Source organism: Carassius auratus, chromosome 46 (genome assembly GCF_003368295.1).
Source record: "Carassius auratus strain Wakin chromosome 46, ASM336829v1, whole genome shotgun sequence".
NCBI lineage: Eukaryota > Metazoa > Chordata > Actinopteri > Cypriniformes > Cyprinidae > Carassius > Carassius auratus.
Genome location: NC_039288.1, coordinates 13873263 through 13887848, shown reverse-complemented (window position 1 = coordinate 13887848; position 14586 = coordinate 13873263). Strand labels below are relative to the sequence as shown.

The following is a 14586-nucleotide window of genomic DNA, read 5'->3' as shown; positions in this document are numbered from 1 at the left end:
AATCTAATGCAATGCATGTGAGGATTAGTGCGGTTGAAAAGATGCAGATGCTAAGGATCTTTTGTGGACAAGCCTGAGAATGTCGCACATGTGCATTCACTGATTGATTTGAAGTGCATAAGCAGAATGCTATTGGGAGAAATGGTAAATGCACTTAAACATAGCCAGTCTGCACCAGGTTCCAGGCTTAATCCAAGGGACAGTGAAACAAAAGGAGATCTTTGTCTCTTCCTGTACTCAGTGGGGCTCCATATGGCAGTCCTGACAAGAGATAAGACATGACAAAAGGGAAAGGAAGAAAAAAAAAACTTATTAGTGGTTGTTGTTCTCCTCTTTATCTCTTTATTTATTTGTATTTTTTTGGGGGAGGGGGGGTTATCCAGTAGAAATTCCAAGCAACATGACAGTGACTTTAACCTTAAATTTAGATTTCTTCCACATTGTTTGAAACATCTTCATTAATTGAGCAGCTTAACTTTGACCAGTTGCTTTGAAAGTTTACTTGACTCAAAATTCTGTGGGGCCACATGATTTTGTGTGGCTTCGTTCTGTTGGGTTAATCTTTTCCTGACACTCAGAGATGTTATAATTTTAAGAGAACAAATGTTTCACTTTCCGCCTCATGAAAAGTTGACCCCTGTTTGAAATGGACCCTGCAGCCAAATCCAGCCGTTAAAGTCGCTCTTATCTGGGGACTCATGGCCATCTATATGTTCCTGTTTAGATAAAGGGCTCCTTCATCTCCACTTGGGGAACTGAATGAATGAACAATAGGACTTTGAAACCGCATGTGCCATTGATCATTTTCGCTTTCAAGCCATTTCATGACATCTAGTGACAGGCTTAAATATACTTACATATGCTTAAATATACTGACGATCGTCTAATGAAGTTTTTGGTGACAGGGAGATGCGCAAGTTTAGCTTTAAGTGGTTGCAAATCTGGCTTTAGTATTTCACAAAAACAATGGCACTGGTTTTAATACACCCTCGATCTTGTTATCTGGTGTAAGAGGAGCGGTAGGACTAAAATTATGCCATTCTGTCTTTGCCATTTAGTACGCTAATCGAATCTCATAGTATACCCAGGTGCTTTCGAAAGCCCGGTTTTGTGCGAGTGACATAAACAGTGTTGGCTGATGTTATTGTGTCCTGTTTCTCCCCGCAGGAAGCTGCACAGCGGAATGAAGACCTACGGATGCGAGCTTTGTGGGAAACGCTTCTTAGACAGTCTGCGCCTAAGGATGCACTTGCTGTCTCACTCAGGTAACATCACTAACACAGAAGCTTGTTTTACAGGCTTGGGTGAAGTTCTGAATTCTCACTTTCAGTTCATGCATTTGAAAGTTGAATTGGAATGACAAGAGGTACTGAATTGCAATCAACTTTTAAACCGTAGCATATATATCTATCTATTCTATATGTAGAATCCACTTGATTTTTGGAGGTTGTTTGTGTTTTTGTTGTTGTTTCTGTCTTTTCTTTAATAGAGAACTGCTCTTTTGTGGTCTGTAGTGAATCAGGTTTATATAGAGTCTATAAAAGCATCGGGCCACTAACAGGAATCTCCCTTCACCTCCTCTGCGATAGCTAAATTCACAGGCAAGTGAAGGCAAAGTCCTTACCACACACCAGATATGCACTATGGTCACATTTTGTAGACTCTTTGCCCCCTATCGAGCACACTCGGGTTTAAGATAATTAAGAGAGAGTGCTGTGCCGAGGTAATTGATTCCACAGTAATTAGGGCTTTAGATTAGATTAGTTAAAAAAAATCTCTCAGATTACACCATCAAACCTTTCCAACTTTCCGCCTCGCATCAGTGGCATATTTCAACGTCAATATCTTCATATATAATGAGATGAGATTGACTTTTTGCAGGGATGTTTAAAAACATGTGGAGTGGAGAGATGAGTGACGTCTCACGCTGGGCCGCCCAATTCAATTCATGCACGACTCAGCATGGCAGACGGTGCTCTAAGGAAATATCTAATGTTTATTTTAGAGGCTGTTCAAATCCCAAGATGCGTGTTCAATAACAGACACTGTGGAGATATTGTAGTTTCTGGCGCTCATAATGGCAGCCCACGGAGTGTGTCCTGCATGGTGACATTTATGAGAGCTGTTCTGCGATGAGACAAAGAGGCCGAGCCTGAACTCCGATGAATATCTCTGTTTGTATTCCTCACTGACCCGCAGAGACGCCTGTACTCGTGCGAAAGTATGTTCCGTGTCATTATAGTAATCCAGAAATCCTTATGGGAGACTGGCTTGTGCAGTTTGGATAATATGACTGCGGGTAATCCTGCACTCAAAAGCTGGGTTGCATGAGACAGTGGGGCTAGAGAATGCTTCAAAAAGCCCTTTGTAAAGCCACTGACTTGCTCAGTGACTCTCCAAACAGAAAGACTGAGTGCCATTTGATGTGTTGTTAGTGTTTGCGGGGCCTCACACTTCACCCTCCCCGGATTACTGCAGGGGTTTACTGTAGTCCCAACATTGGCCGCTGCGGCTCAAGTATCCTTAGTTTTAAACGTTAGACTCAAATCAAATTTTCTCAAACAACAATGTTGCTTTTTGGATCATGTACCATGTGATTTATCATCAAAAGGTGTTCTTCCTCATGTTCTGCTCCCTCGTCTTTTTCTCTGCTGCTGATGCGTCTTCTGCTTCTTCACCTGTTGCTTCTTCCTTTGCAGCTCCTTCGTTTTCCTCTGCTGTTTGTGTTGCTTTTCTACTTATTCATCTTCCTCTGCTTTTCTTCCACTTCTTTTGCTGCTGCTTCGTCCCCTGCATTTCTTTTTCACCACAACCACCTTCATCATATCAATCTTCTTTTGTTGCTTCTTCCTCTTCTACTTTTCTTCTATCATCATCATTATTATCAGCTTCTAAATCTTCTAATCCTCCTCTTCCATCTTCTTAAGAATAGTTTTCACATTGAAATTTTAAGTGCTCCCACAATCCTTCTGAACTGATCTCTGATATCTGAAACCATCCTGATGGAAAACACTAGTAGACGTGATGATGGGATCTGCACATGAGGTGGCTGAGCTTGGGCCGTGTTCATTAAGCACTCTGCCAGATACAGTTTCAGTTTTTTAACTAAATTTACATCACCCTTGTAAAAATGAGAAATGTCGGTAATCATGATAGCAGTTTTGCATTTAAAACAGCAGAGGAACCAGTCATAAATCCTTAAGATCCTTACCGAAAGAATCAGCCCCAGACAGCCTCCCTCAACAGGCGGAATAAGCGAGGATTGCGAGGCAGCTTATTTTTAGTGCATCAAAACAGAACACAAAAAAAAACCCCTAGAACAAAACAGTTTTAACGTTCATATGCTCGATGCTTGACACGGCGCTAACCTGGTTTTTGTTTGTAGCAGTCTGGCTCTTGAGAGCTTCACTCTTGTGTAATGTTCAAGCTTTTCAGTGGAAACACTTTTATAGACACAGACAGTGGCAGAGAGGCAGAGACACGGCGCGGCTCTTTGATTGTTTTGTTTTGTTTTTTTTGGTTGCTTTGTTCTTTCATTGCAAACTTTCTGTTTTTATCCTTCCTGTTCTGAGCGGTTTGATTTTTATCAGTGACAACAAGCAAGCGGCTTTGCCCTCCACCTCCTCCACTCCCTCGTCTTCAGTAGAAGGTGCTGAAGAACGGTATTGGGTATGTCATGTGTATTGTGGTGTACCATTTCAGTCACACATCCCCCCCCCCTCGCTCATCTCTGCTAGTGCATGCCGTCTCTGTTTGTTTTATTGTGGACTTGGCTGGGCGCCAATCTGGGCCGCCTGCCACAGCCCAGGGTACAGTATGTACAGTGAATCTTGCGCCAGTTTTTTTTCTTCTTTCCTGTGTTTTTTTTTTCTTTTTCTTTTTTATAAGTTATTGTCTGACAGCAGCGGTTGAGGTGGCTGTTTTTTAGCTTTCTTTTTTTCTTCTGGGGCTTTCGAGGCCTCGCGTCCTGGAGTTTGGGTGGAAGTGCATTGCGGTGAGAGGCTGGTAATAGAAAAGTGCATGTGTTTGTTTTTTCTCAGGTTTAAGGTCAACATGGTCTGGGAGCTGCTGGGTAGTTAGGCAGCACAGCAATGAAGCAAAAAAGGGAAAAGAAAGTGACTCAGCCATTTGGAGCACGACTAGGCTATTAGTGTTATGTGAGCTTCCCTTGTGACTTCAAAGAGTGCAGAGCGTGGTCTGGGTAGGCTAGCCAAGGGACATATTTTGATCCATTTTTAAAAGGGGAGGCAAAGCTTTTCAGTGGGATTACAGATCAACATAGACTGCTTGGCATATATCATCTATATTTTTCATTTTTTTACCCTCGTCTTGTCTATACTTACTATACTACTTTTTTTTTACTTTATATACATATTTTATTTTCTATTTATTTTATAATAATAGGAATAATTGTTCTGTATACATATTTTTGTATGTTTATTTTTAAATGTATATTATATAATTATAATTATCATATTATTATTAATATTTTTTCAGGATGTTATGCAACTTGTCCAAGTTTATCTGTAGCCCAAACTACTACTGTATTAATATATATTTAATAAGAAAATAAGTTTTAAAATGAGTTTTATATACATTTAATTTGTTTTAAATATATTTCCTCCACTTTATATTTATATACATTTTTAAAAAGTATTTTATATTATAATTATTATACTCCCTATTATACTCATTGTTTTCCAGGATGTTATACAGCTTGCCCATGTTGGCTTCACACTAATTTGTCTACCTTCTTAAATGTAGGCTATTCTGCATTTATAATCTAATTTTTATTTTAATCTATCTATAAAATGCTTTTTTTTTCTACCTACCCGTTTGGGCAAAGCTGAGTGAATTGAACTGTCCACATACATGCAGATGTACACTTGGGGACGGTGTGAACACTCTCATTAGCAAGGCGAAGTGCCTGGCCCAGGCTGATTAAGTCTGTGTGTTATTCTCCAGAGGGCCCAGCCAGTGGACCTCACTTGACTTCATTAACTCAGTAGACTGAGACAGGCCTAACACAGCAAGACCCCTTGTAAACTATCCAGCAGCTTGGCATCTGCCTTTTGCCAGTGCAATCACACATATATGCAACTGTGGCTGTTATTTTTTATAAAAGTTTTGTAACTCTTCTGTAACTTTGTCATTTAGAACAAGTGTAAATCGTTTTGTCCAATATTGTGATCTATCTGCTGTTGCTTTCAAGTTGATCCGCAAGCACATGGGCTTTTCTTTCTTTTGATGAAAGCGAATTAGCCGTTTCAATTATGGCTGTGTTACTTGGCCCGCAGGCTGTTCTTTAGCTCCATTGTTGCCGAGCTATTATCTTTGTTGTGTAGGAGCTTTTGTCAGCCCATTTGACATTGGTTTCCTGGTTCATGTCCTCAGCTGCATGTTTTGACACTAAGCACAGGAGCAGTTATGTGTCGTCTTAATGATGATTATTATTATTATTATTATTATTATTATTATTGTAGAACTGTACTGTGTTGGGTCTGCATTTGATGTCCCATGTAAAATTTAGATCATGTAGAAATCATTTTAATTATCTTTATAGCAAACAGTTTAAGAAAAGAAAGTTTGTGTTCTGGTGTGCATTTTCTGTTATATCATTTGTTTCATGGTTTTCAAGATTGGGTCAAGTGACAGGTAGATTTTTTATTTATTTATTGTTTATCTTTTGTTTTATTATTTACATGTTAATATTCCATGTCAGAACCTCTGCAGTAGAGAGACACTGAAAAATGTGAGGCATGAAGGAAGAGGAAAAGAGAAGCCGGAGTGAGCATTTCCCTCTTTTTGCTCTCTGGGCTCCCACAGTCTGGCCCCTCGCCAGCTCTTCCCTCACACTGATGACATCATCAGCTGCCGGCAGGTCTGGATGTTCTGCCAACATTCCAGAGCGTTTCTGATCGCTCGCAGATGTGAGTGAAGGGAACATACTGTACCCAAACTGGAAATTAATGAAACTTGACTGCGTTCCAAGCCACATATTCCAAAATAGAGAGCCTGCAAATGGGACAGGAGGAGGGGTGGGATGGAAGAAAGGGCTCTAAATAAAGAGTAGGGGGGAAAGAGAGAGAATGCCCTGGTGCTCAACACCCTCGTGTAAATTCTTCACAGCAGCTGATAAAGCCCTCCTCCCATCCCTCCCTCCCTCATGTACAATAGTCAGGGGATGACGGGCCTCGTGGATAAATGGCCTGAGCTTCTGTTTGGCTGCGTGCCCCAAGTTCTCTCTGGTGGTTTAAACCCATAATACTTTCCCTGACCTGTTGATGTACATTAAATCCCCATTTAAAAAAGCCTTTGAATTATGTGCCACATAAATCCTCTGTTATAAGGTCCAGGAGAAATGATTACGCACAGGGGTAATGGCTCTGTAATTGTTTGACAAGTTTGCATCTCCTCAAAAAGCTGACAAGTGTTTATTCCCTTGATGCCCAGGGGTGTGCTGTACGGTAATTGTTCTCAGCCTTGGATTGGCCAGACATGATGAATATATTAATGCCTGCTTTAATGTCTGTGGTTTATGTTTTAAATCATGAACAGGAAATTAGAAAAACTCCCAGACTTGAGTGAATTCCTGAGTAATATGATTTAATCTGAAAAAAAAAAAAAAAAACCTCTGGGTGTCAAACTGAAGAAACAGTTCCTCAAGCATTGTAAAGATGTCATTTAACGGATACAATGAGGCGATTCAATTTTAACAATAAAACGGATGCATCAAATTTAGATGTATAATTATGTGTGTGTGTGTGTGTGTGTGTATAAACAATTATAAATTACTGTAAGATAAGTTTGATGATCTTATATACTGTAAATGAATGTATAAAAACGTATGTATATACCTATGTATATACTGTAAATATTCACTGACGGTCAAAAGTTTGGGATCAAAATTATTTTGTCAACAACATTAATAATTCTAATAGTAAATCAGCATATTTGAATGATTTCTTAAGGATCATGTGACACTTCATACTGGAGTAATGGCCAATGGAAATTTGTGTATGTATACTGTAATTGTTTTATATGTACACACAAACACATATATGCACACACACACGTATGTGATAAATATGATATGAATGCATATCATCCTAAACTAATATTTTTTTTTTTAACTTTAAATCGATTTTGATATGACAATGCACTTTGCAGTTTGTTGTAATTTGTAATATATAGAGTGTTATATTCTTTTCCTGCATTTGTTATTACTGAAATACACATCAGCTTAGAATTGTATTCAAATTTGGAATATTTCACAATTCCTTCTGCAGCTCTTCTTGGAAAAAGAACAAAAAAAAAGAAGCGGCATCGCTATGCTGTTTTTTCCCTTTAGGATGGTTCCACTTAAGGATGTTTGGTGTTTGTTTCATTCCTCTGCCTCTTTTCATTGCAGCCTTCATCTTGTTAACATTTTTCGATTAAAACATGGAATAAGCTCACACCAGCCATAATACCCTGTAAAAGATCCTGATCTTAGTCCTTTGTTGTTGGGTATTGCAGCTTTAAATCCCTTTGGTTGCTAAGTAGCAAGTGCCCCTGTGCTCTAATGGGCTGATTTGGTATTCAGCTCAATGCCGGGTCTTATTTTTGTATGCGAGACAAAGTGTTTTGATGGAGGGTGATTGCAGCAGCGTCTGGAGGCTGTTTGGGAGTTTTATGGGCTGTACAGTACACCGTGTGCCTTCTAAAACAGAACACAGGCGATTGAATTTTGGATTTGCTTCATCATTTCTCTCCTCTGAGCAGCCTCTGTCAAAAAGGCAGCGTAGCTGGAAGGGCACAGATTAATTTGTTCAGCTGGAAATGAGAGCAGTACAGCAACACACACACAAACACGCAATATCCGTGTGCACAACAAGCAGTCTGAAAAATACGGTGAAATGCACAGAGGCGCAACTACAGCAGGGAATGCATTTAGTTCCTGTTTGCTGCTGTCAGAATGGAAGGGCAGCTATGAATTGAAATGATGCTGCTATTTCATGATTGGTGAATTTTAGGGTATCAGTGGCAAGGCAACACGTAAATTGACGTCATGCATTTAAGGTAAATGTATTTATTTATCTATATACTTTTTATTTGAATATTAATGTTTTAATATTTTTAATACCTTTGAGTAAAATGAAATATAACTTCAATATATAACCTGAATTTTATTTATTTATTTAATTTTTTTATTCTATTCTGTTCTATTCATTTTTATTGTATTATTTTTATTATTATTATTATTATTATTATTATTATTTCATTTTTAGACCATTGCAAGCATAACTGTTCAAATTGTGGACTGGGATCTTGATGTTGTCTGTCCAAAAGGCCCTTTTATAGTTTTATGACACTAATAAACATTGGACGCAATCCAGTCTGGAAAGCTGTTTTGTGCCATATCTCAGTTTATATCACGGTAAATCTTTATGGCGCAATCGCTTTCACCTCACTGATAACGCCACCTTGCTGACATACATATGAGGAAATAGCTTGACCTAATCAAGGTTTCATCATTCATTCACAAGAATGGCTGATAATTAATCAGCATCGGAGGGATACCACCCTCCAAGACCTGCAGATCTAACAGCACATATCACTCAAGCCTCTGGTTTGGGGGCGTTTTAGGTCATGCTGATTTAAACCAGTTTGGTGAAAGAGCTGCAGTTCCATCAGCAGATTTCAGACACTGGCAGAGTCCCTGGAAAAAAGTGATGATTTGTTTGTTTATTGGGTTTTGTTAGTGTTCAAAGATCAAGGCTCTGATTGCAGCTGTGAGCCAGTGGTTGAAATGCAGCGGCGTGGTGTGTTGTTGCTGGTAGTGTGTGTGTGTGTGTGTGTGTGTGTGTGTGGGGTGGGGGGGGGGTTGTAAGGAGAGACTAAATTTAAATTGTAATCGGCCGACTTCCACAAGCTTGCGGGCATTTTAATGAGTCATAATAACTTCATTTAAAACCAGCTGAGCAGAAAATAGATTGGAGAGGAGCCTGTGGCCAGTATGGATTTGTTTTTTGTGTTTTTTTTTTTTTTTCTTTCATAGTTGACGACTGACCTGCTATGCCAGGCCTGATGGGCCACTGAGCAGACTGACATGCTTTTTGGATTTATCATATCCAGAACTCCAGACTATGACTAAAATGGTCCAAAATATTCGTTTGCAAGTTATATTTTTGCTGTGATCGCCACTTGAAACTGTATACATTTTCATGTTATGACTTAAAAAATTTGTGTTTAATGTCTTTTTTCCTGCTTGTTTTACGATCACATCTTTTAGTACGTTGACATAATAAACAGAGATGATGCGCATTTAAGTTTTAGTGTAAAAAAATACTAAATGCTGCGATGTGCGAAATAAAAGCGCAGAAAAGCAGTGTCTATTTCGTGCACAACTTGAACAAGCTACGACAGGTAAACCTGTCAACTGTCTGGACATTAACAATGTCGTTAATGATTCTGGTTTATAAACGATACTAATATGGCTTCTTTAGTCTGTATGTTGTGTTGTGTTAATGCGTGAACTACATATTATTTGTAGCGCACTTGCCGTCCAATGGCAATAAGCTTTGTGCTCTTTTAATAAATAAGCTTTCAAATTCCGACAAATTCATAACAAAATTCAAGCAATTGAGTGATTGCTTTAGCGCCTCAGTTAAAGTGGCACATGAACTCATCATATCTTTTATACAGGTTAAGAACAACATGAGGATGAATAAATGATAAAATTTTACATTTTGGGTGAAGTATCCCTTTAAGAGTGGAAGCTGCAGGCATATATTAGATTATAAGTCACACCACGGATAAAAAGTTATTTATGAAGTGGCGTTAAAAAGCGCAATCTTGTAGATGTGAGGACATTAACGGCACCTCCTCCGTGACTGTGATTATTAGATTAAGAGGGTCATCTGCTGCCTGAGTTAAAATAAATGGTGGAATGTGTTGGCACACTCTGCGCCAGTCCAATTGAGTTTGAGTGAAGCGAGCGTGCACACCTCTATGGCAGAGGCTTCGTGCATACCAACGCATGTTAAGAAGGGCCCTTTAGCCTGAAACGCACATTCAAAGCCATGCTCGCACACAGTTCTGTCGAAACCCTTCAGCGCTGCCACCCACCGAAGCCTCACCTGGCCTTTATCTCAGCTGAGGCCATGAAGACAGAGTGTGTGCTCTTGTGTGATAAATGCCTGAATTCTGCTTATCCCATTCAAACGCATCAGTTTCTGCCTGCTCTTCTCTCTCACTCCCCGGGGGGTGTCTTATTCGAGACCTTTACATCATATATCCTCCATATATAGACGTGTACAGCATGTTTTCATTCTGAATTAATGTGGCAGCGGTGTGGTTTATATTTTTAAATGCGTCAGCGTCTAATAACATCCTTTGCACTCCCTTAGCACGAACAAAAAAAGCCAAACTGTTTAAGTCCCCCAAGAAAATCCTGTTATTCCACTGTATATTTGCGCATCATTGTGACTTGTGTATATAGTGGATGAAATATGATTTGTTTTCTGCGCAATAGCAATAAAATTAAATACTCTCCAAGGCATTTTTTTTTTTCATTGTTGCGTTAGCTCAGCCGATTGCTTTGGGAAACTTTTAGATCAATTTCTAAGTGCAGATTAAAATGCTATGAATCCCATTTATAGAAGAGCTCCCTTATGGAATGCTCTTTGAAACTTTCATATTTTGGCTGAAGAGTGAATCACACGCTAAGCAAAGATCTGCCGACGGCTCTTTCATGTTAAAAAAAAAAAAGAGAAAAAAAAAGAAAGAAAAAAGATAAAAGCAGTCCCATCTGGAAGTAGCCAGGACACATAAGGGTTGCTTTTATGCTATCCATTCCACTGGGAGGTTCAACATGAAAAGCGGCCGTGGATATTGTGTTATTACTGTTGCAAACACGTCTGTGGATCAGAATACTAATCCTGGGCCATCCAAATAATTTCAGCATGGAGGAAAAACACTGCTAGCTCAGGCAGTTTGAAACCGTCTGTGGCGACACAAGTAATATTGTTTAATGGACAACTACTAACAGGGCAAAACCTTCTGAGATCCTGTGGGGCGATTGATTAAATAGATTAAAAAATAAAAAAAATAAAAAAAAAAAACAGAGAAAAAGCATCTTATTATATAACTGACTGATGAAGTGCTGCCAATAGGAGCTTGATAGAAAAACAAAGTTAGCAGCCATCTATCAATATCCTGTTTATTCAATGCAGAATGTAACTGATCGTACAGAAATTCTACGTGCATATGCGGAGCAAAAGAACATAAAGAGGAAGTCAGTGGATCTGGAACAAGTGTGAGGACGTCGTAAAAGGTTTTAGTGAGGAAGTTAAAGGGAGTGTCGCACAGTCAACATTTGTGAAGAAAAGAACTTTATGGAAGTAACTTTTTCCTCTTTTCTTCTGTCATCACCCTCTTTCTCTTCCCCAATCCTTTCTTTTTTTAAGCCAAGGAAGGTTCCTTCTCTCTTAAAATTATAAAAAAAATCTTGTGACCGTTTAAAGAGAGATCAGGTTCAGTTGGTGTCATTTGGCACCCTCTGCTAGTGGTTGTGACGTATTTTGTTTTATGAATAAACAAAGTTTGCAATTGGATTACGTTCCAATTTTGAATCTGAAGCTGAATAACTTTTAGTAGCAGAAGAACCATTTCAAATCAAGTGATAAATAAATATAAACTGTGTTTGCATTTCCTGTTGTTTTGTTGGATTTTTATTATTATTTATGCACCGAGTTTAGGGCAGTTGTTCCTGTTGATCCCTATTGGAGTGCCTCAAAATTATTATTTTTTTTTTAAATCTTAACCCACCTCATGGCATGCCTGTGTTAAGTGGGGAACAGTCTAATAATGACCCTTACTGTGTGGGTGTGTTCTAGGTGCTGTCCCATACATAGATCGTTGTGTAGCCTGTGGCCCCTCCCCCACCCCCATGACCCGGGCCTTAATAAACTAGAGAGTGCCTTTGACAATGTGTGACTTGAAAGCAGGAAATAATGGGCACTAAATGTTAAATCTTTACTGGTTCTTGACCTGTGGAGCATACATGGGCTCTTTTAAATATGTGCATTCTGTCGCTGACAGCCTAGCACTTCTGCACCTCTCTTTTGACTATACCTACACTACATTTGTTAGTTATAAGTTAGTATTTTTTCCAAATCACTGTCAAAATTCAGGGCCGCTTTAAATACTCAAACCATTATTTAAATGAGAAGGCCTGTTATTTTTTTTTTTATTATTTTTTTTGCATTTGATTTTAATGTCTGCCTTGAGACACATGCATTCTTTGTCTCACTTTGGCCTTCACCTGACATCCTAAAATTTATATTAACACAATTGTTTTCTGATTTTATTTTATAATAAATAATTTTTTGTCATTCAATCTACTAATTCGTAACCCTTCACAGACTACTAGTGGTCTATGTTCCACAGTTTTAAAAGAGCAGAACCGGCCTCCCACTGCTCTGCGCCCAGCAGTAAAGGCATTTACAGCACTGTAAAGACAGCTCAATTGTCGTATCCAGTGGTTGGTTGAGGTTTCGGTGGTCGTTTGGGGAAAGGGTTCACCGCATGGTCAGGCTCTCAGGTTCCCCTGTGATAAAGAGGGCTTGAGGTATCCTGACCTCACAGGTATTGATTAGGCAGCAGAGCAGAGGCAGATCATTTATTGCCGTTTCTTTCTCGGTGTGCATACTAACTTTTAAAGAAGCACCTTTTGATTGTTTACTTAGGGGAGTTTACAATTACAGATTTTCACATTTGAGTAATTTCATGAACAATAAGTTTGCAGTCAGTAATTTTCAATTGACATTTATAATGTTACAGATTTTCATTTTAAATAAATGCTATTCTTTTGAATTATTTTTGTTCATTTATATAATCCTGTCTAAAAGTTGTTATGGTTTACACAGGAATACATTGTTTTAAAATAGAAAAGTTATTTTTAATTGTAATAACAATCCGCAATTGTTAATTATTATTTTTTTTTTTTCAACAAGCAAGTTTAGACTTGGTGAGCATAAGCGCATCTTAAAAAAAATAAAAATAATAATAAACACTTTCCTGGAGGGCCCGTGTCCTGCAGGATTTAGCTCCAACTTGCCTCAACACACCTGGATGAAAGTTTTAAGTATGCCTAGGAGGACCTTGATTAGCTAGTTCAGGTGTGATAAATTAGGGTTTGAGCTAAACTATTCAGGACCCTGGTGTAGTGTGTTGTGGAAGCAAGACTGAACTAGCTTGAACTTTACTGTAAAGTGTTAGCATAGTAATTAATAATCAGGCTTGGACTTGACTCAATATTGTTTACTTGCTAATACAGATGGACGGTGATCAGAATCACATTGTACATGTGCTGGCATTGATGCAATAGGCAACAGTTTCACAAATCCCACCTTAAGTTTGATGGTGGCTTCAACAGAGCTAAAACCATGCTGAGATGCCAGTGAGATCCAAGAGACTCTGCTCATTTCCTGCCACTTCACACCAGGCTAACCCTGCAAGTTCCTCTCCAGCCCAGCTCCTGTTTCCTCCACTTCTAAAAGCCCTTTGTCCTCTCACTATACCGTCAGGAAAGCTGCCTAGAGTCATAATTTAAGGCACCATGGCCTGAAGAGAAAAAAAGAGGTGAGAAAGGAAGAGGAAAACACATGGAACGTTTCCCTTTCACCTTTTGTTGCAGTGGAATGGTTTGCCTGCCACACATCAGGGTCATACGCAAACATTTTCCTGTTGCTGATATTTGTATTGTTTCTGAATGTGGATTGGACAGCGTGCACACAGAGGCATCCGAACTGAAATGCCAAAAGTATATCTGGAGCTAGAGAGCTGAAATGACAGTAATGTACAGTGAGAGTGAGAGAGAAAAAGAGCAGGAAAAATGGAGGACTGAGTGTGACCTGCTGGCCAGATAAATTGGACTGCAGGCAAAATGGATTAAGAGCTTTAAAGCAGGCTAAAAAACAAGTGAATGAATGTGCAACACTGTGTTCATTTTGAGCAGATACATTTAGAAGCATCTTTGATGTGAATGTGTGTTTAGCAAGTCAATATTTGTCTGCTTTGGTCTGTCCCGAGACGTCCTCTGTCTGCGCACCAGACCGTGAAGCTATCAGAAGAAGCCTAGATCTCCTCAGTGTTTATCTCCTTCGCTATTCTTTCTGTTCTATGTGAAGGCTATATAAATATTAACCAGCTGACTTCTCTTCATTTTCTGATAGTAGAGCGTAATCTTCTGTATGGTGTCTGGAAAATCAATCTGTGTGGCTTATTTCTCTAGCTTTGTGTCTTTTGTATGTGGTTACAGGAAAGAATGGCATATTTAAGTCTGTTAGTAAAAACCCATGCATCTATATCTATATATCAACTTGTGAAGTGGCCTCCGTTAATCACATTTTAAAGTGTGATCTCCTGTTTTGTTGGACTACAGCGGTGATGCCTTATTTGCAATCAAATGACTCTTATGAATGGTTCTTCTTAATGATTCAATTTATACGATTCATTAAACAGACTCCCGATACTTAGTTTGTAACTGACTCCCTGACTGCAGTGCGGCTCTCTTTTCAATTTTGTTTAGATTCGTCAGAC

At 39.0% G+C, this 14586-nt stretch overlaps 1 protein-coding gene across 2 annotated transcripts in view; it reads left to right on the top strand.

Moving 5' to 3' along the window:
* LOC113064305 (zinc finger and BTB domain-containing protein 16-A) overlaps nucleotides 1–14586 on the top strand; it is a 101714-nt gene that overhangs the window by 48633 nt on the left and 38495 nt on the right. For both annotated transcript variants that reach the window (XM_026235001.1, XM_026235000.1), the window contains exon 3: nucleotides 1168–1265. In XM_026235001.1, the coding sequence (XP_026090786.1) occupies nucleotides 1168–1265 (98 nt within the window). The remainder of the gene's footprint in view (nucleotides 1–1167; nucleotides 1266–14586) is intronic.